The 24,196-nt window shown below is 34.2% G+C and overlaps 1 protein-coding gene across 4 annotated transcripts in view; it reads left to right on the plus strand.

Annotated features, from left to right (window-relative positions):
• Positions 1-24,196, plus strand: part of Edil3 (EGF like and discoidin domains 3) — a 441,307-nt gene that overhangs the window by 245,806 nt on the left and 171,305 nt on the right. For all 4 annotated transcript variants that reach the window (XM_076927109.1, XM_076927108.1, XM_076927110.1 and 1 more), the window contains one exon: positions 4,374-4,487. In XM_076927109.1, coding sequence (XP_076783224.1) covers positions 4,374-4,487 — 114 coding nt within the window. The remainder of the gene's footprint in view (positions 1-4,373; positions 4,488-24,196) is intronic.

Below are 24,196 nucleotides of genomic sequence, written 5' to 3' on the forward strand. Positions count from 1 at the left end.
TACTGATTTAACTTTGGTACCTGGTATCTGTCTAGAAAATTGTCCATTTCATCCAGACTTTCTAGTTTTGTTGAGTATAGACTTTTATAGTAGGATCTGATGATTATTTGAATTTCTTCAGTTTCTGTTGATATGTCTCCCTTTTCAGTTCTGATTTTATTAATTTGTATATTGTCTCTGTGCCCTCTGGTTAATCTGGATAAAGGTTTATCTATCTTGTTGAATATCTCAAAGAACCTGCTCTTGTTTTTGTTGATTCTTTGTATAGTTCTTTATGTTTCTTCTTGGTTGATTTCAGCCCTGAATTTGATTATTTCCCACCATCTACTCTTCTTGGGTGTATTTGCTTCTTTTTGTTCTAGAGATTTCAGGTGTGCTGTCAAGTTGTTAATGTATGCTCTCTCCAGTTTCTTTTTGTAGGCACTTAGAGCTATGAGTTTTCTCTTAGCACTGCTTTTATAGAGTCCCACAAGTTTTGGTATGATTGTCCTCATTTTCATTAAATTCTAAAAAGTCTTTAGTTTCTTTCTTTATTTCTTCCTTGACCAAGTCATCATTGAGTAGAGCATTGTTTGGTTTCCACATGCATGTGTGTTTCCATTGTTTTTTGTCATTATTAAAAACAAGCCTAAGTCCGTGGTAATCTGATAGAATGCAAGGGATTATATCAATCTTTTTGTATCTGTTGAGGCCTGTTTTGTGATATGGCCTATTTTGGAGAAGGTACCATGAGGTGCTGAGAAAAAGGTATATTCTTTTGTTTTAGGATGAAATGTTCTATAGATATCTGTTAAATCCATTTGATTCATAACTTCTGTTAGTTTCAATGTGTCTCTGTTTACTTTCTGTTTCCATGATCTGTCCATTGCTGAGAGTGGGGTGTTGAAATCCCCCACTATTATTGTCTGAGGTGCAATGTATGTTTTGAGCTTGAGTAATGTTTCTTTTATATAAGTGGGTGCCCTTGCATTTGGAGCATAGATGTTCAGAATTGAGAGTTCATCTTGGTAGATTTTTCCTTTGATGAGTATGAAGTGTCCTTCCTTATCATTTTTGATTACTTTTGGTTGAAAGTCAATTTTATTTGATATTAGCATGGCTTCTCCAGCTTGTTTCTTGGGACCGTTTCCTTGGAAAATTTTTTTCCTGCCTTTTCCTCTGAGGTAGTGTCTGTCTTTGTCACTGAGGTGTGTTTCCTGTATGCAGCAAAATTCTGGGTCCTGTTTGTGTATCCAGTCTGATAGTCTACATCTTTTTATTGGAGAATTTAGTTCATTGATGTTAAGAGATATTAAGGAAAAATGATTGTTGCTTCCTGATATTTTTGTTATTAAAGGTGAAATTGTGTTTGTGTAGCTTTCTTCTTTTTGGTTTGTTGGAAGATTACTTCCTTGCTTTTTCTATGTTGTTGTTTCCATCCTTATGTTGGTGTTTTCCATCAATTATCCTTTGAAGTGCGGGGTTTGTGGGAAGATTTTGTGCAAATTTGGTTTTGTCATAGAATATCTTGGTTTTTCCATTTACAGTGATTGAGAGTTTTGCTGGGTATAGTAATTTGGCCCTGGCATTTTTGTTCTCTTAGGGTCTGTATAATATCAATCCAGGATCTTCTGGCTTTTATAGTCTCTGGTGAGATTTCTGGTGTAATTCTAATAGGTCTGCCTTTATATGTTACTTGACCTTTTTCCCTTACTGTTTTTAGTATTTTTTCTTTGTTTTGTATATTTGATGTTTTGATTATTATGTGACGGGAGGTATTTCTTTTCTGACCTAGTCTATTTGGAGTTCTGTAGGCTTCTTGTATGTTCATGGACATCTCTTTCTGTAGGTTAAGGAAGTTTTCCTCTATAGTTTTGTTAAAGATATTTACTGGCCCTTTAAATTGGGAAACTTCACTCTCATCTATACCTATTATCCTTAGGTTTGGTCTTCTCATTGTGTCCTGCATTTCCTGAATTTTTGGGGTCAGGGGCTTTTTGCATTTTTCATTTTCTTTGACAGTTGTGTCAATGTTTTCCATGGTATCTTCTGCACCTGAGATTCTCTCTTCTATCTCTTGTATTCTGTTGATGTTGCTTGTGTCTATGACTCCTGATCTCTCTCCTAGGTTTTCTATCTCCAGGGTAGTCTCCCTTTGAAATTTCTTTATTGTTTCTATTTCAGTTTTTAAATCCTTGATGGTTTTGTTTAATTCCTTCACCTGTTTGCATTTCTTGCAATTCTTTAAGGAATTTTTGTGTTTTTTCTTTAAGGGCTTTTACCTGTTTACTTGTGTTCTCCTGTGCTTCTTTAAGGGAGTTACTTATGTTCTTCTTAAAATCCTCTATCATCTTCATGAGAAGTGATTTTAATTCTGAATCCTACTTTTCCAGTGGTGTGATGGGGTGTCCAGTGCTTGCTATGGTGAGAAAACTGGGTTCTGATGATGCCAAGTAACTTTGGTTTCTGTTGCTTATGTTCTTGTGTTTGCCTTTCGCCATCTGGTTAATTCTAGTGTTACCTGCACTCACTGTGTCTGACTGGAGTCTGTCTTTCCAGTTATCTTGCTTGTGTCAGAACTCCTCAGAGTCCAGATGTCACTGTGATCCTGTTATCCTAAGCTCCTGGGTGAAAGAACTCCTGGGATATGGGCTGCCTCTGGGATCCTGAATTCCTGCTGCTCTGAGTGCAGTGGTTCATCTAGGATGATTCAGGATATGGTGTCTTCACAGGAGCAGATCAGCTAGGTGTTCAGTAGTCTGAATGAAGAGACTCCTCTAAAATAGCTCAGGGTAAGATGTCCCCTGCTCTGTGTGCAGTGGCTCTTCTAGGATGACTCAGGATATGGTGTCTCCACAGAAGCAAATCAGCTAGGTGTCTGCCCATGGCAAAAGGACCAGGCTTGGTGGGAAAGGAAAGTGGTATTCCAGAGGAGCGGGATTTGGGTGGCTAATGGGTCCTGAGCACCCCCAGCAACCAGTTGTAACTCTGGTGTGTGGGGTAGTGGAAAAGGGTTCTTACCTGCTGCTCTGAGTGCAGTGGCTCCTCTAGGATGGCTCAGGCAGGATTCAGTGTCTCTCCATAGGAGCAGAGCAGCTAGGTGTCTGTCCCAGCCAAAAAAAAAAAAAAAAAAAAAAAAGCAAGCAAGCAAAAGACAATATTTATAGCTTACTCTATTAAAAATGTAATGTTTTAGAAATGAAGCTTTAATTTATCAGCTATTGATATATGTTCATTTAGAAGAAATTTTGGTACATATGATATAGAGAAAAACATGTTATCTGAATTTATAACAAAATGAATGGTACAGTGATTTTAATCATATTAAAATAATTTGAAGTTTGATAGAACCAAGAGCTTAAAATTTCACACGATTCTAAAAATATAGTATGGATGAAGAGATGGTTCAGCCATTCAGAGCGTTTGTTGTCCTTTCAGAGAATGTGACAATCTTCTCAACACTTACATCAACAGGCTCATAACTGCCTGCAAGTCCAGGAAATTCAATACCTTCTTGTAACTGACATTTCTGCTATCCACACATGCACCCATACACATGCATAAATGAACACACACACATACACACACATATACACAAATACACATGAAGAAAAAGTAAAATAAAATTTTAAAACTCCCAATAATGTTCTCCGTTTTCCAATATTAGCATGCAGCCAAGCATAATTCACCGAATGGCTTCTTTTTGCATGGTTTTCCATCATGTATACTGATTGTAGCGCAAAGGTATGTCCCTCTAGTCACCCTAACTTTAGAAATTCATGAATGAAATTAGGAAATGATTATCATTTACATTTATTATATTTTACATGTAATGAGCTTTAGCTATTAACTCTAATTTGCTTCTCATCAAAGACAACCTATTTAGAAACTAAAACCTCTCTGTCAGTTGGAATTTTAATGAATTAAGATGAAATGAGACAGTGTTAATTGGCAGTTATTGCTGCAGCATAGATTTGAGATCCTGTAAAAGAAGCTAATTCATCTCTCCATCAGGGTTAACTTGTTTGATTTAACTGAGAATGTAACAAATATTTCCCCAAACTACTCATATTTATTTTCAGAATTAGGAAATGGTTTGGGTCTGTTGGAGATATCTATCTATCTATCTATCTATCTATCTATACATGTATGTATATGTGTGTATATATGTGTATATATATATGTATGTATATATTTTCATTTCTATTTGAAATTCATTTAATTCGTTTTTTAAAATAAATTGTTGGCTTATGAAGCATTTGTGTTATTGAAATGTATGCACATAAACTCATAAGAATAGTACTCTTCAGACATTCTATTTAAGATTCCTGCATTTTCTAAAATCTGCTTATTTGTATCAATAAGCAATCTTCTTTTCTTCTTTTTTTCCTCAGATATAAATGAATGTGAAGCTGAGCCTTGCAGAAATGGTGGAATATGTACAGACCTTGTTGCTAACTACTCCTGTGAATGCCCAGGAGAATTTATGGGACGAAATTGTCAATATAGTAAGTGATATGATGTAAAACATATACACACACCTGATGTTAGTTGTGAACTCTGCGTTTATAATGGAGTATGGACCCAAGTTATTATTGTCTGCTTTGAGAATGCATGACTGATTGAAGTGTCTCATTGAACACATGTTCTTACTACTATGAGTGTTCCCTGGAGCTATTATTCAGTGCAGAGACATGAAGATGTAATACTTGCAATCTGAAAAGAATGGCAGCAGCTCACACCCAGGCTTACTTTTTACTGGTCTCTTTTTACGTATCAGTATGCATATCACATAAACTTATGCCAACAAAAGAAGATAGTTTGGATTGAGCAGCTAATGGGACCAAATAGATTCAATCACAATTTGTGTGAAGATAAAACAGAATACAGCTTTGCTGGTACCTATGCAAGCAAGAGTGTTACATGCAAACTCTGTCTTCTTGGGACTTATGACAATAGAATTCTGAGATGATGGGTATAATGGTAGGAAAACCATTTATTTAAAATGCTAGGGAGGAAGAAATTGCACTGCATCAGTTGTGTTAGTTAAAGGTGAAAAGAAGACTTGTAGAACTATACTCAACGGACTAGGGCCTAAGTTAAGTACTGTTAACAGTAGCACAATGGCTGTCTTTTCTAATTGTTGGGCATTAAGAAAACTTTATAAATATTGATTTTATGTATATTTGCCATCTGCATTACAGAATAGCTAAATGTACATGCATAGCAAAAATTCAGATTGATATTCAGATATAGACAGCAAGGCTGACATTTAATATGGTTTTCCCCAGTTTTCACAATGAAAGTGGCAGGACTCAGGCCTCTGGCTTCACAGTTATTTAGGATCCTTTAAACTGAGTGTTCTCTCTATACACTAGATTCCTATGAATGAACATACAGTGTAAGTGCATGTCCCCTCACTCTGTCCTGCAATGGGGTTATACAAATAAATTGAAAAAAGAAAGATAAAGGGGAACTTGTGTCTCCTTTTCAGCTATGTCTGTAGAGTCATGCTTTGAGTATTTTACATCATTTACTTAGCATTCACTTCAAATAACTTAGCAGGCCTATTTGAATGCTGTGATTGAGCAACTACTACTACAACCTAGTCTTGACTGTGGACACAGTTGAGTGGTATAATACCTGCCATCTTTGGGAGTTTTGTTTTGATCATTAGTATTGACAAACTAATCATGTTCCCTATTGTTTAGGCTGACTGATTTTGCAAAGTCTAATTTAAAAATCAATCAATCAATCAAATCAATCAATCAATTAATCAAACAAACAGAAATGACAACAAAGGAGCCCATGTTACATCTTAAACTTTCTCTGATTTTCCCTTGTTTATAATAGAAATTTTCTTTTAGAATTTATTTTGAAGATTTGCCAGTACAACTAAAGCACTCGAATCATTAGTGACACAGCGCATTTAAAATATAAAAATATTTATTCATTTTAGTAAAAACAAAATAAAGATATTTATGCACAAAGTTAACATATATAAAATTTTATGAATTATTTATCATAAATTATGGCTCATTTAGTGTAGCTGTAATGCACTTTTGCTTAATGAGAGATAAATGTATAGCTAATCTTATTTTTCATGATTCGATGCACAAATATGAGATTGTCATCTTGCAAGCAACTTTTTTAAATTTGTGTAAATTTATAATTATTTCTAATGTTGAGGATGAGCTCTCTGCTGAGCATGATGGACCAAACTTTTAATCCTAAATGTAGATAGTAAAGGCAGAAACTTCCTGAAAAATTCAAGGCTACCTAATCTACACAGTAAATTTCAGACATGTCAGGATTCTATAGCAAGATCCTTGTTGTCAATCCCCTCTCTCTCACACACACTAAAAAGTAACATTCCACATTTGACACAGATAGGTTTATCAAGTGTTAAAATTGTCTAATAATAATTTCCAGTATATAATCAGCAGTTGTTTATTAGCTATATTTATAGGTATACTAAGGCAAAATAAATAATTTTAAGTTAGATTTTTCTACAGTTCATACAACACACTTGCTTTGACATGTTTTTTCTCTATTTATTGATTGGAAAATTTGATTAAAATTTAGTGTTTTTTATTTCTATTGAAATTACCTTTGATTGGCATGAATATCATTTAGGTGTTCCTCTAATGTTTATTACATATAACAAAAATTCCTCCCGTTAAAGGCTTTGTGTAGATTCCCTTGGTTATTTTCAATGACATTCTCAGAAACCCAAAATGGTATTTTCATAAACACCCAGGAGAAAAATGACAAGGTTCTACAACAACAAACCTATTCTCATGAGAACAGATCAGTTTTGTCATGTACGTTTAACTGGTTGTGATATTTAAATCAGGGTAGATAATGCAATGGGAAGAGAGAAAATATTAGTTAACTAATCTAAAAATAACTAGACTTGTTTTCATCTGTTGAATTATTCTTCTTCTCACAACAGCCATATATACTTCCCTCTTGAGTGTTTAAATGTGACATAATTAAATTTCAGGAATGACACTCAAATGCATTTTCATCACTGACACTATTTGTGGAAATTAAAATAGCTTCCCAGGGAGTGCATATAATGTTTAATTCCTGAACACTATACTAAAAAAGAATTAAGACTTGGATAAGTTGGAGAGGGGGAGGTATTAAAAACAAAACCTAAACACTTCCATGGAAGATAAAGTGACATTTGAAATGTCAAGCTGATCTAGCTTTTAAGTGAACAAAATGTGTAGATAATTCTATAGACCCTTACTCTAAAATTCCTTCTATGATTATAACAAAAGGTGGTATATGTGGAAAGATTTTGAAAATTAAAAATTAGATTTTTCTACCTTCATTTTTAAATACTCACAACCAGAACATTCACTAACAAATAAAGTAACATTTACTAATACCCAAATAAATACAATATCTACTTAGTAAGTATAGATGTGTGAATTTGTCTTTGTACTAATAGTGTGTATGAGCAAATATATTTCTGTCAACATAGTCTTACTCAGTGAGAATGTTCATTTTATAAATACACATGGAATGTATTTTGTACCATTAACACTATATTGATGACCTTGTAAAGATGAATTTTTAATGACAAACATTTTTGATAAACTACAACTTTTTCCCAATGATCATATGTTAATGTTGATCTTCATTTTAGATGTCACTGTATGTCAAGTACTCTTCTAAGTAATTTATAAAGTATCTTACTTAATCTTCTCAGAGCTATTTGAAGTAGGTCGTATCTAATTCTAGTTCCACTTTACCAAGAAAATTGAGCTAGTGAGTTATTAAGTAATTTCCTTAGGGATGCATGGATAGTAAACTTCTGTTTGGACTGAATCCCAGCTAGCTAAAGCTGCATAACCTGCAGTCCTACATATGATATGGTTCTGCCAATTGTGGAACAAAGGAATGAGTATCACACCACATACTTTCAAGCACTTGCATTTGAAAAGTGACCTTAAATAGTGCTGGCAATACTGATGAAAAGAACACAGGCTTTGCGTTCAAATAGAACTGGAATTAAAATGTTCACTTCTGTCCTTTCTCTATACTCTGAACAAGTTAATTGCTCCTCGTGAGCCTTAGATTCCTCATCTATAAATGACTTTCTACTGATAGACAGTATATTATTATCATATATAAAATATATTTGTAATATAGATTATTAATATCTGAAACCATCTCACAAGGATTTTCTTAGTTGTTAAAAATTACAATAGTAATGAACCCTTGGCTATCTTCATATATTCCTATTATAAATTTATTTTAATTTAAATGTTTATTACTTAAACAATTCACCTGTTTTAATAACAATATATTTGATCAAGAACAATGCTTATTGAAGTTAATGATAATGCCTCACAGAACATAATCTTAAGGAGCATGAAGTTAGAAAATTGTGAGACATCTCCATGTTTACAAGGATGAACACTCGTAACCAAACTAAAGTCACTGCAGAAGACATCACTTGCCACCTTTGTTCTTCTTCTTTAAAGTATGTTGTCAACATGTTTTCTAAACACTAACCCCCAAATTATTTTTGTGTTTATGTGTTGGTGGTTATTTTCAGCTATCATTGTTCTTTATTTAAATACTTAATAAATGGCAAATCGAAGCAGTACATATGGAGATGATAATGTGGTGTCTTCTTACATATTAAACATGGATATATATATATATATATATCTTAAGAAATCCATCAGTGAAATAACTCAGGTAGACAGACAATGCCTTGTAATCTCAGGCATATGTTAAGCATAAAAAGGCTGAGCTATGGAGGTTGAGAATAATATAGGTGAGGCGATCATGTTTTATGAGGGCTAGAGAAAGGTAACACGGTATGGATATAAACACAAAGATCTGAAGAGCAATTAGATATTAGAGTGATGAGAAACAAGAAGAATATAATATTTCAGATAGAAGATTTTAATGTTTTTATCTAGAAGAAATGATAACTATCTGAAGAGACAGATTTAACTTGATTTAAACCTCATGCAATATATGTATGCACTAAACATTAGGCCACATCTTAGGAGTATGTACTTTTTGCTTCTAATTTTCTATTTGAAATGGTTTTTGAAAGAATTTTTATTGAAACTTGTATTCTATATTTGAGAAATTATTATAATATTTCTCTTTTGATTTTAGCTTATTTCACCAGATACCCCATTCTCATCTTTTTTTTTTCCTGCAAATGATATAAATCACTTCTTTCTTATATGGCAGAATAAAAGTTCATTGTAAATATACTACACAGTATGTATACCATTTTCTTTCCAGTTTTCTGTTGACAGGTAAATAGATCAAGTCCATAACTCAACTCTTGTGAACATTGCAATATGGATATACATGTGGCCTTGTGGTATATTTGCTTGTATACCTTCAAGTGTATACCCAGGAGCAGTATGACTGGATCATGGGATAGTTCTGTTTTTACTAATCTGAGGAACATTCATAGTGACTGCACCAATTTGTATAGCCACCAATCCTGAGTATAAGACTCCGTTTCCCATGAAACCTTATCAGCATTTGTTGTCAATGGTTTTCTTGATAATAGCTACTATGGCATAAGTGAGCTGGAATATACTAATATTTAAGAAATACTTAAGAAAAAGAAAGTTACCACCAAGAGAAGGGAGAAACAATAAGAGAGTAATGGCTACTAAATATAATAAATGTGTATGGAAAATTCTATAATACCTTTTATGTGTGCAATTAATATGTTAATAAATTGAATTGATACAGATTTAAGGTATATTTTAAACATACATTTCATATAAGATAGGTTTTTTAAAAACAATCAGCTATAACAGTCAATGCGTTGCTTTAGGTGAGTTGTCTTCTGTACCAACATCCACATCATAGAGCTGGACAAAGATATTTACCTTATTCTTAATCTGTGCTTATTCCATGCCATAAGATGCCATATGGATACAGGAAGCTTTTTCCAAACAAAAATGGTTTTTGTATTTCATTCTTACTACGTTACCTCCATCAAAAAGAGCTTGTCCCATACTGGCATTAACAGGAATTAATGATCCCTTTGAGAGGCCAAAGTGTGCATCTAAAAAGATGTTTTTTATTGTATATTATATTTACATTTCAGATTTTATATCTTTACCCCATTCCCCCTTCTCCTACGTCTATGAGGATATGACACCACCTATCACTTCCACTCCCAACTCCCCACCCACGAATTCTCCCATACTCGGTATCCAGCCTTCATGGGATCAAGGATCTCCTCTCCCACCTATGCCCAACAAGGCCAGCCTCCCCTACATATACAGCTGGAGTCATGGGTCCCTCCCTATGTGCTCCCAGGCTGGTGGTTTAGACCATGGGGAGCTCTGGTTGGTTGGTATTGTTGCTCTCCTCATGGGGCCACAAACCCTTTCAATCCCTTCAGTCTTCTCTCTAACTCCTCCATTGGGAACCCATTTATCAGATCAATGGTTAGCTGTGAGCCTCTGAATATGTCAGACTATAGAAGACCTCTAAGGAGACAGCTATATCAGACTCTTGTCAATATACACTTCCTGATATCCACATCAGCATCTACCTTTGGTGACTGCACATGGGATGTATACCCAGGTGGAATGGTCTTCAAATGGCCCCTCCTTCAGTTTCTGTCCCACACTTTGTCTCCATATTTGCTCCCTTGAGTATTGTGTTACTCCTTCTAAGTAGGACTGAGGCAACCACACTTGGTCTTCCTACTTCATGTGCTTCATCTGTTCTATGAGTTGAATCTTGGTTATTTCAAGCTTTTAGGCTAATATCCACTTATCAGTGAGAAAATACCATGTGTGTTCTTTTGTGATTAAGTTACCTCACTCAGGTAGATATTTTCTAGTTCCACCCATTTACCTAAGAATTTCTCTAATTCATTATTTTAAATAGCTGAGTAATACTCCATTGTGTAAATGTACCACATTTTTTGCATCCATTCCTCTGTTGAAGGACATCTAGGTTCTTTTCAGCTTCTGGCTATTATAAATAAGGCTGCTATAAACACAGTGGAGCATATGTTCTTGCCATATGTTGGAGCATCTTCTGGGTATATGCCCAGGAGTGATATAGCTGGGTCCTCAGGTAATGCTATGTCCAATTTTCTGAGAAACAGCCAGACTGATTTTCAGAGTGGTTGTACCATCTTGCAATCTCAACAACAATTGAGGAGTGTTCCTTTTTCTCCACATCCTCACCAGCATCTGATATCACCTGAATTTTTTTTTATCTTAGCCATTCAGACTGGTATGAGGTGGTATCTCAGGGTTGTTTTGATTTGCATTTCCCTGAAGACTATGGATGTTGAACATTTCTTAAGGTGATTCTTAAGGCCTCAACAGATACAAAAAGACTGCAATAATCCCTTGCACCCTATCAGATCACCATGGACTAAGGGTTTCTTTAATAATGACACAAAATATGGAAAGGCCACATACATGTGGAAACTGAACAAAGCTCTACTCAATAATGGCTTTGTCAAGGAAGAAATAAAGAAAGAAATTAAAGACTTTTTAGAATTTAATGAAAATGAGGACAATCATACCAAAACTTGTGGGACTCCATAAAAGCAGTGCTAAGAGGAAAACTCATAGCTCTAAGTGCCTACAAAAAGAAACTGGAGAGAGCATATACTAACAACTTGACAGCACACCGGAAAGCTTTAGAACAAAAAGAAACAAATTACACCCGAGAGGAGTAGATGGCAGGAAATAATCAAACTCGGGGCTGAAATCAACCAAGTAGAAACAGAAAGAACTATACAAAATATCAACAAAACCAGGAGCTGGTTCTTTGAGAAATCAACTAGATAGATAAACCCTTAGACACACTAACCAAAGGGTACAGAGACAGTATCCAAATTAATAAAATCAGAACTGAAAAGGGAGACATAACAACAGAAACTGAGGAAATTAAAAAAATTATCAAATTCTACTACAAAGGCCTATACTCAACAAAATTGGAAAATCTGGATGAAATGGACAATTTTCTAGACAGATACCAGATACCAAAATTAAATCAGGAGCAGTTAAACCATCTAAACAGTCCCATAACCCATAAAGAAACAGAAGCAGTCATTAACAGTCTCCCCCCCCCCCAATAAAAAAAAAAAGCTGAGACCATATGGTTTTAGTGCAGAATTCTATCAGACCTTCCAGGAAGACCTAATACCAATTCTCTTCAAACTATTCCACAGAATAGAAACAGAAAGAACACTACCCAATGTGTTCTATGAAGCTACAAACACACTCATAGCTAAACGTCACAAAGACCCAACAAAGAAAGAGAACTTCAGACCAATCTCTCTTATGAATATTGATGCAAAAATGCTCAATAAAATTCTCGAAAACCGAATCCAAGAACACATCAAAACAATCATCCATCATGATCAAGTAGGCTTCATCCCAGGAACACAGGGATGGTTCAATATTCAGAAATGCATCAATATAATCCACTATATAAACAAATTCTAAGGAAAAGGAAAACACAAGATCATCTCACTAGATGCTGAGAAAGCATTTGACAAAATTCAACATCCCTTCATGTTAAAAGTTTTAGAAAGATCAGGAATTCAAGGCCCATAACTAAACATAGTAAAAGCAATATACAGCAAGCCAGTAGCCAACATCAAACTAAATGGAGAGAAACTTGAAACAATTCCACTAAGATCAGGGACTAGACAAGGCTGCTCACTCTCACCCTACTTATTCAATATAGTACTGGAAGTCTTAGCCAGAGCAATTAGACAACAAAAGGAAGTCAAAGGGATACAAATAGGAAAGGAAGAAGTCAAAATTTCACTATTTGCAGATGATATGATAGTATACTTAACTGAACCTAAAACTTCCACCAGAGAACTCCTAAACCTGATAAACAACTTCAGCAAAGTGGCTGAATATAAAATCAACTCAAACAAATCAGTAGCTTTCCTCTACTCAAAGGATAAACAGGCTGAGAAAGAAATTAGGGAAATGACACCCGTCACAATAGTCACAAATAATATAAAATATCTTGGAGCGAATCTAACCAAGCAAGTGAAAGATCTGTATGACAAGAACTTCAAGTCTCTGAAGAAAGAAATCGAAGAAGATCTAAGAAGATGGAAAGATCTCCCATGCTCATGGATTGGCAGGATTAACTTACTAAAAATGGCCATCTTGCCTAAAGCAATCTACAGATTCAATGAAATCCCTATCAAAAAAACTATCTTATAATCTAATGTCCTGTGACTCTTGAGTTAAAATAATAAATTTATATTTTTGAAATGTAAATATAAGTGTAACAAAGGTTAAGGAGAAAGACAAAACACAAATTGCTCATTCACAATTAGTATCACTTTTATTCCTGTTATGCTACTGAAATTTGCAAGATTATTAATTTTTTATTTTTGTTTTCATAAACATCAGCTAATTTAATTTAGGATTACTCTATTTTGCTTGAAATACTAATATAAGGATGAATCCAGAACTCCAGTAACACAGAAGAAACACCATTAATTTCAGGTTGGCTATTTTTGTAAACATAAAAAAAAAAATCCGTTATGCAGTGTATACATTTTTTTCTCAGCATTAATCTTTATGTAAATTAAATCCAGAGTTTATAAAATTTTATATCATGAATGTGCACATATTTTACTTTTTGATTTTCACATATGTGAAACAGTGGAGCAGTTAAGAACAAAAGTAAAATATTGACACACAGTGTACTGTGAGAGTGCATCGATAGTCCTCAAGGCAAGAAAGGATTCCAGCATCCCTGCAAGGTGAGGTCTCTCCAATAAACACACACAGAAATGACCTGAGGGCAATACTCAGTTGGATTTGCAATGCTGACACATAAGTTCCATCTTCAATCAGATGCCTCTGGGTGTGAATTTCCATGTTACCCCCACAGATTTTTGTAGACAATCAGAGTTTAAAAGTTACCTGCTGTTCCTTAAAATGATAAGAAAGTAAAAAAGAAACAAATATCAGATGTTTTCTAGACTTTCTAGGACTCATCAAATACCTCTAAAAAATTGAATTATATGTACATTTCTTCCTACCTTACTATCGATTTGCAAATAATGCACTATACAGTAGCTTTAAAATTTAATATATGGCAATGTTCCTCTATTATTACATTGTATATGTCTTGAAATTGTATGTTAGCCTTTTATTTACTCTCTATGGTAAATTATACTATCATGTTTCAAAATGCAAAGCAAGACATATGAGGTACGTAGAGATGAGGAATTTGTGAAAAACCTAACTGAATTTAGTGCTCATGAAATGTATAGCTTGGGTGGTTCAATAATACATGTCTCATATGTATACATAATATATTATATATAGTCCATATATATGTATATATATGTATACACACACACACACATATATATATATATTCTACTTTTCTAAGATTAAAAATATGAATTATTTCACTTATCATTTGGGCTCTCAGCATGTGAATGTATTAAAGAATTTAAAGTATATGCAATATCAAAAGGGAAAATATTACATAAGAAAAATATTTTAAAAGAAGTTATTCCAGGCCTAGAAGCCTGTACCTGATTAAACAGAGAACAGAGAACATCATGTATATTAACTGTGTGGAAATCAATCATATGCAAAAAAATAAAATGAAGTAAACATAAGACTAAATGTTTTCTAACCATAAAGAAACTGCTACTGTACATGTTTTTTTCCCTTTTTTTTTCATTTGTCATTTGTTTGCCAGAATTTAGTCACCAAACATTGACATTGCACATTATGCTCTACTCTTAGTGAAAGCACATTCTTGGACACCCAGGACAAATTTAGTTCCTGATGAATAGTGTGAACTTGAAAGTGTTAATTTATAATGAGAAATTACACCCACACCCCAAATGATTTCTACGTTATCTCAACTATAAGCAGTAGGGATTCATGCCTTTCTCAGATGGACAAAGGAAATAGATGGTCCCCAATCGTTCCCTCAATAACTACAATAACTGAAATGATAGCATTATTTCTTGAGTTCTCAAAGGCTTCAAATTGTTGCAATAAATTTTGCCTGCAACCTGGAGCCAAATTTGACAATTATAGAAATGATGTGCAGGATTCCTACACAAGGTTTTCAGTGCCTCAGTATGCTTCAGAGGGACTATGTTCAGCAGTATGTAATGCTACGTGCAAAGGCTAAGTTTGCAGTTCTGAAAACAGAGCATCTGCTTTCTGCATCCACTGAGAGAGATACAAACACAATAGACTTCTTTCTGCCTTGGTATGTAATTAGAACAGCTGAAGGAAGTAGGGCTGCTAGTTATTGAGGTGTGGGTAGTTGCTCAGGGATCCTTAGGTGATAAAACTCAGATATGGAGACCAGAGCACCCTATATGGATTAGGAACACCCTTTCAACTAGGAAGGATGTGTCTTTCCTTCACATATAAACTAACTCATGTCTTTGTTCTCTAGCACAGCCCCCAAAAGATATACACATATCTTTTGTATGTGTATATATGCACATATACACATTATGTATAGTACATCATGTATATTAACTGTGTGGAAATCAATCATGTGCAAAAAGTAAAATAAAATGAAGTAAAAATGAGACCTAACTACATTTGCTATGGATTAGAACTGTTATCTAACTATAAAGAAACTGCTGCTGTAAATACGTATTTTTCTTTTTTTCATTAAACATTTTGTTCATTTACATTTAAATGATATCCCCCTTCCTGGTTTCCCGTCTACAACCCCAGCATCCCATGCCTTTGTCTCTATGATGACGCTCCTCCACCCACTTACCCACTCCAGCCTCACTGCTCTAGCATCCCCCTATGCTGGGGCATCAAGCCTCTACAGAACCAAGGGCCTCCCCTTCCTTCTATGGCAGATAAGACCATCCTCTGCTACATACATATCTGGAGCCATGGATCTCTCTATATGCACTCTTTGATTGGTGGTTCGGTCCTGGGAGCTCTGGGTGGTCCGATTAGTTGATATTGTTCTTCCTATGGAGTTGTAATCCCATTCGGCTCCTTCAGTCCTTTCCCTAGGTCTTCTATGGGGTCCCAGGGGTCAGTCCGATGGTTGCCTATGAGTATCTGCATTTGTCATCTGTATTGGTCAGGTGCTGATAGAACCTCTCAGGGAGCAGCCATACCAAGCTCCTGTCAGCAAGCACTTCTTGTCCTCAGCAATAGTGTCAGGTGTTCAGCAGTAGTGTCAGGGGTTTGTTGTTTGCAGATTGGATAGATCCTTAGGTGGGGTGGTATCTGAATTGCCTTTCTTTTAGTCTCTGCTCCATTTTTGGTCCCTGCATTTCCTTTAGACAAGAACAATTCTGGGTTAAAATTTTTGAGATAGATCGGTGACCCCATCCTTCAACTGGGGGCCGAGCCTATCTGGTGGAGGTATAAATATGTTTTTGTTTACTTACTTGAAAGTTTAAAATAGTAAAGTTACAAGTTATATGTTTCCATTAAGATATTTGATAGTCATATATTATATTAATATATAAAATAATATATTAATAATTATATATATTATAGTTATATATATAGTATATAGTTATATATATAGTATATAGTTATTTTGCTATATAGTAATAGCAAAATAACTATTAACATACTTCGAGAATCATGTTCATTAAAATTGAGCTATTAATAAAAATAATGGAAGACTGAGACTAGACAGCATTACCAAGAGAAGAAATGACAAGTGTTAGGTACATGAGATTGCTAATGATTAGTAGTTTTTATCTGAAAGTGTGTGAGTGTGTGTGTGTGTGTGTGTGTGTAAAACAACAGTAAAAAATAATCTGAAGCTCTCACTTCAGCACTTAGGATGTAGAAACAGGAAGCTCAATAGTTCATGGTTACCCTTGCCTATATACGTCATGGGTTCAAGGCCACCCTGAGCTAATGACATCTTGTTTCAAAAATGTAAAATCAAAACAAAATAATAATCCGAAAAAATGAAAGAATAATTAACTAAAAAGAACAAGGAAAATAATGTTTACAGAAGACTTGGTCGATAAAATAGAGCCTGAGAGAAGATTGTTTTTTTTCACTTAAGATCAAGCCATTAATGATCTGTATGTACCTGTAGTGTGAGGCAGAGAGAAATTTAGAATAGAAGATTGTGCAGGCTTTAGTAAGAAGTAAAAACCACAGAGAACCTCCCAGGTTAAGGGACATGCTACTTTGAGCATATCTTAAACTCTACAGAGCCATTAAAGCAGCTAAGGTCCTAAAAATAAATTTTATAATAGTCACCTGAATAGCTTTATCTGGTCAATAATACACTTTCTTTTTAGAACTCTGAAGGAACAGACACATAAAATATCCAACCTAAAAGTAAATTGAACTTGAGGAGTATGGTTCTATAAAAAGAATGAAGCCAGCACAAAGTCAGTAAGTGCAATTCTAAACTTCAAGAAAAACTGGATCAGGGCAGAAAATAAACTATTCTGACAAGAAAAATGGAAAGAACAAGACTCGTATAAGAAAGTCTATAAATACACAGCACTATTATCTAACCACCAAACACCCAGAATGGAAAACACAGCTCTGAACTCAGAGGAATCCTGAAATTCAGTTTACATTCTCTCTAGTACATTCAAGCAGCCCAAAATTTGGTAATATCTATTAAATGACTATCATCTATAAATATCACTTCATATTTATTTACCAAATAGTAACTTAATAATATCATCTCCTTTTCTAGTGGAATTATCCCTGTATGCTAGTATAAATAATAGTCATTCTTTTATTTTTTCAATTTTTTTTATTTTTGAAATTAAAATATATCAACATTGCTCCCTTCTCTTTCTTCCCTCCAAATTCTCCCACATGCCTTTTCCATTCTCCTAAAAATGCATGGCCATTTTTATTCATATATATATATATATATATATATATATATATATATATATATGTATCTATATGTATATATATTTATATTTATATTTCTTGCTGTCATGTGACAGAGGTGGGGAGACATAAAACAGGTCTACTCTTCCCAGACAGGGATCCCATGACAAACAAAAGTACAAATACCACCAATGTCTAACATAATGAACCAATGAATTTTATTGAAGTTACTTAAGAAATATGGGTTAGGATTTACTTACAGGTACATAAATGACACAAAGACAACTACATCATCCTTGCCAACCTTAGCACAGGTGACTTCACACAATCTGAGAAGCTGGAGTACACTGCACAGCCTATAGCCAGTTCAACAAGTAAGAGAGTCTTTTCTTAGTGACTCAGTTTATTTGACTCTCTACCATTCTGCTCCGTTGTTTTCTTGTTTCTTCTAGGTACCTGATTTATGCTCAGAAGTTTACTTTGAAGCTCACCTTGTTTGAATTTTCTTTGCAGCATTTATTGTTCAGTATGGCAGAGGGAGGCTTCATGAATCTAAGATTTCCTGAAGCTGTTTTGGTTGTTGACCTTCCTGCTTAAGGAACAGAGTGGGATGTTTCAATATCCATGAAAACTGTTATAGAAACCATGGACTACCATATAATGTTATTTGTATGGGTTTTCAGAGCTGATCATTTGGCATTTGAAAAGCAATTGGTTTGTTTTTCCCTGTGGAAGACTATCTCTCTGGTTCCCAGCTCTCCTTAGTCATCTAAGGCTCTTTGTGTGTGGTTAAGGTCTCATGGGCTTTTTCCTATTCAGTTGGTATGTCCATTGTTGTCATACTGAGCACATGTTTGAAGAGTCATGTTGGTGACATTTTATGGATTTAGATTCTGGTTTAACAGAACATAAATACCATCCTGCAAACATTACTCACTGCATTATTGGTCTCATTCTTTTACATGTGTTCCACTAAAATTTTAATCCAGGCAAAGAGACCTCAAAGCATAGTGGATATAGGTACGTGAAAAAATATTTAAATTGTTAAGAGTTTCCTAACTAGACTATAAATTATATACATGTCTTATTGTTGGGCAAGTATTTCTCCTGTAAATTTCCAATCAAATGAATATGGGAAATGACATCTGAAAACATTAGCAGAATGTATGATTTTATTAGTAGCAGATATCACACACTTTTCATTTCATCCTATATGTGACTTAAATGTCTAAAAGTTTCAATGATTTTATTTCTATACAAATTTTTTCAAGCCAAGTTATTAGCTCCTTTAATAATGTTTTAATAGATATTTATATATTACACATTTGAAAGCACATACTTTATATTTACTTGTGGTCCCTTATATTTTATTGTATTGATTTATAGGTATTGCTCTGAAAAGTATTATCAACACCAGCTAAGAAACAGGTCTATGTCACAGAAAGGACTTATAATCCCGAGTTCTTGGTTAATCTGTAACCATATATGTATCCTCTGTATGAAATGAGTGAAGCTTTTGGAGATAAAAACCGTCAGTTAGAATTTTACTGAAAGTCAGTTTATTCCTGTTATTTCTACTGAGTTTTGTTTTCCTGCCCTATGCATAAGATACCCATTAAAATAAAACAGAATATGAAATGCATTAACTACATTTTTGTCATTTTGTTTACAACTTTTATTAATATGAATGATCTTTGTATGAACTCACAGAATCGGTTTAGAGAGCAGTAACCTATGAAGAGAAGATATCATCTATTAACTCTAACCTGTTACTAAAGTAAAAATTGAAGCCCACTGAAGAACACTCTTAACATAATTTCACTGCCACCATCCCTGTCCTGTCTGAATCCCTTCAGCAATAATCCACGTAGATGTTAGTATTAATTGAGTTATTGGATTTCCAGTGTCTTTTACAGATTCTGTATAACAACATATGGCTGTATGAGTTCAAGAAAAGTGTCATTGGTTCATAATCATCACTACCAAGGACCAGATTCAGCTTGGAGAGGGATTCTGAGGATAAACAGTGTGTTTGGGAGTGGTGAAAGGAATGACTGGAAGTCAATCATGGGTACAAGCTGACAGCCCAGCTCTGTCTTCTGCTCAAGACAACTTTCCAGAGATCTCCACACAGCTCAGCTCAGATCTTGCAGACCAAAGCTCAGTCTTTCATTTGCTAATCAATTCAATTTCCACCCCAGGTTTCCTTTTGATTATACCACAAATCAGCAGTTTATGACCTTAGCACCTTGATTCTCAGAAAAGACATCAAGTACATTTTTTTTTAACATAGCAAGGAATTCTGTGATCTGCCTGCCTTTGTAAGCAACACAGAGAATAAGCTACCTTGGTGGAATATGGCTCTGAGGTCATCAATCCCACCACATGTGAGCCTAAACTAGATGTGCCCCAGGCTGACCTTGAACTCAAGAATCTGCCTGCCTTTGAAAGGATAAACAATAAATTTAGCTGGGTGGGATCTTGCCCTGTGATCACCACTCCCCAAATCCCCTTTTCTCCTTTATAAATATCTTTCTCACAAGCTGGTTCATAGTGCAGTTGCCTCTGTTCTTTTAGGTCCTTGAAACCCCTCATGTAATTCATATTGCATCATTATGTTTTGCATAGTTGAGAAATTAAGTATTTTTTGTCATGATATTTATTTTGAAATTCCAAATAATACTAAAAAGGGAATGAACTTTAATATATATTAAAATGTATAAGTAAAAATTAGAGAAATTTTGAACTCTGGTTTTCAGAGTTTTTCTCCACAGCCTTAAGGGAGGTCCTGAAGGTCACAGCATTTACCATTTTTGCTGAGGAACACCAGACATACCCTCATCTCCCAGACTCCTATTGTTTCTAATTATCATGGAATCATTATGCTTGGCACAGAGAACATCTCCCAAAGAAAGAATATAAAGTAGATTGTGAACACTATTATACAAATGAGCCCCATGTCTACAACAACTGACAGTACTCAGTAGACACCCTGATAGCTCTGCTCCGTGCTCCAAGAGCAGGAACAGTATCACGCTGCCTCTTCCACATAGCAGGTCTTGAAACATCACCACAAGTATAAAAAAATGTGGATCAATTATTACCTCAGTGGAGGAAGGGATCCACATCTGTAAATGGTTTTTAATATTTATTTATTTTAATTTATGTGTGTAAATGATTACCTGCATGTGTGCTATGTGCTATAGAAGTCAGAAGAACTGGAATTAGAGGTAGTTGTGAACCACCAGGTGAATGCTAGGAATTTAACTCAGGTTCACTGCAACAGTGCCCAGTGTTCTTAACTCCAAAGCTATCTCACAAGTATCTGTAAATAACTTCCTAGTTAATATTTTTTTATCAGCATTAAGTAATTATTTAGGATGAAATATGAAATTCAGTATGATTTTGAAATTTCATTTTTAAATATTAGATTCAATTATACCTTATGCTTAATGCAGCATATATTTTGCAAATCTACATGTCTGTCAATTGCTTAAACTTTGTTTAACAAAATTAATTTACATGGACACGGATAAAAAGTAACAGTGATTGGCTATCTAACAAATCAAGCCTTTGCAAGGGTTCTATAAATGTAATTATGCTGCATGGCAAGGCTAATTGAAAAATATATATAGTATGTGATCTTTGATGCAAAGACATTTGAAGTACTGTGCTGTGATCTTGGTCTGGCATCTCTGATTTGTGACAAATAGAACCACCTAATTTACCTGAATAAAAAGAGGGTTATTGTCAAGTTATGAATAAACCAAAGCATGAAAAAAAACTGGTGCATCGCTTTGCTTTGTGCCTTTCACCTCCCTTTCTATGTTATCAGCTCTATGTCAAATATTTTGTCAGAAATTTTTATTCACACATTATTATTACATTACTATTTTGTACATGATGAGATCTATTTATTGAAATTTCTCAGTTTGACAATATTTGCACGTAAAGTGGCTTCTCCTAATAAAGTTGCATTAGGTCACCATGTTGCATATGAAGACAACACTGACAATGAAAAATGGCAATCAATTTTTAAAATATATTTGAGTAGGAAAAGAATTCATAGGTACTTTTTAACTCCTTTCCTTAGCATGGGAAAGTGCCAGTGTTTTGTTTGGTTTTGTTGTTGTTGGATTTTTTTTAACACATTTAACTGTTAAAATAGTTTGACAGAGTATCTTCTACGTGCTTCTTTGAGCTCATTAATTGTGCAAAACTCTACAAATATTGACATGAAGATAGCATTAATTGTATCATAATAGTGCTTAACATAGTTATAAAAAGGTAAATAATCTATGTTCTGTGAGTTACGGTGATATTTTGTCTTAAAATAATTTTTGAGGAGTATGCAAAACATTTTACACGGAAATTCATATGCCAGCATGAAAGGGAACAATGTTTGTCTATGGTACATTCAATACTAAATGAAAACTATTATTAACCTCTCACCCATGTTATAGGGAGAGACAATGACCCTTGGAAACCTGTTGAAATTTTATTCACTTTACTTTCATTAAAATTAATGTATATCAGAAAAATTCTTAGAAACATAAAAATATGCTTTAATTACCTTCACCTTATAAATTGAGTTCACTCAAATTCACTACATGTAACAAATCGTCAAAGGTCATGCACATAATATGTACTTATTACTATGTAAGGACTGTTGGTATCTTGTCCCAGGTGTGCCTAATCTTTTCTTTCATCTCTATTCCCCAAGAAAGACGTTTCTCTCATTGCATTTACTGTTCTGCTATATACCACTAAAATTCCTGGATCACTAGGCAAAGTATATTTTGGCAATTGTGGGGGCGGGGGGGAGAAAGACAGCAAAAAATTCTATATTATAATTGATGAAAGATAAGAAACAGAGAATAACACTTAAACATCTAAACAGACAACTATTTAATCCAAATTAAACTGAAATTTTTAAAGGAAAAAAATGGAATATTTTTCATGTTAGTCTTACACATTTTTAGCAACACAAAAATGAAAGACAGCCACTGTTTTATACTCTAGTTTCAGTTTCTCTATTTCCAAAATTATATGCAGTTTTTGGAATTATACTAGCTGCCTAGCCAAGAAATGTGGTAACAAGGCTGCTTTTCTTACTGGATAAAAATTTTCTCTTCTTTACTCTTCCACCTTAGTGACGTAGGACAAGATAGCTTCCAAAATAGATTTCTGTTAGTAATTCATGTTATTCATTAGCCATGTTTATGAAAATGGAGGATAAAAACCCACTTCCTAAATGACTGTAAGATGTGAAGGTAACTATAATTAATTCACTAATTTTACACTTATTTTTAGAAAATTATAATTGCAGATGATAAGCCTTGGAGAGTCATTAAAGTGAAGGTAGTAGAAAGTGGGAGCGTAAGGGATGTCCCATTCTTGTGCACATGAATGTTTTAACTAGTGGTTTCTTACTTGTTCTATGGATTATTGTGTAAATTAAATAAAACCTACTGGAAAGAAAACTTGACAACCACACACACACAAAAAAAAAACCGTTAAGGCATGAAATACATGATAAATCATGATAATAATTTGAAAATTACGAATGACTTTTCATCCTGTTAGGACACTTTCATCTCATGCTCTATGTAGTAATATTACAAACAATCACCTCTACAATTTATTCTGTGCTGTTTTGACAAAAAAGAAATGCTCTGTCATAATGGACATTTTTATATGAAGAAATATTAAAATGACCCCTACATTAGAGTGAATGTAAACAGCAAGCAAGGAATCATTAAAGTATGCAGTTTACTATCATCCTTGCTTATGGAGCTACAGATTGAAACAATGCCAACTTTAAAATTGATCCCACTAAGCTGTGTCCTGCAGTATAAGAACTCTGTGCCTTAAGGCATGTTATACCTGTGTCTTATGCAAAGAGGCAAGAACGTGTGTGTGTGTTCTTTGTATTTATCTTTGACTTTGTTTGATAGTATTTTTATTGTTTACTTTCACAAGTGCCACACTAGCCAGCCCACAGACTTTCAGGAATTCTCCTGTTCCTAACTAAACATCTCACTACAGAAACACTGGGTTACAGACAGAGCTTGAAATCCTGTGGTTTCTAAGGATTTTAATGTTGTACTCATGATTGCATTGCAAATGACTTATTAACTGATTTATCTTCTCTTTCCAATCCACACACTATGTGAGTGTATAAAATAAATGAATAAATAAATATAATATCATATGTATTATACATATTATATGTGTAATTTTATTTATTTATTTATTTTTATATTTTATTTACATTTCAGATGCCATCCCCTTTCCCCATTTTCCCTCCCTAGAAAACCCCTATCCCATGCCCCCTTTTCCTTTTTGCTTTTATACAGTTTTTT

This window comes from Arvicanthis niloticus, chromosome 29 (genome assembly GCF_011762505.2).
Source record: "Arvicanthis niloticus isolate mArvNil1 chromosome 29, mArvNil1.pat.X, whole genome shotgun sequence".
Classification (NCBI taxonomy): domain Eukaryota; kingdom Metazoa; phylum Chordata; class Mammalia; order Rodentia; family Muridae; genus Arvicanthis; species Arvicanthis niloticus.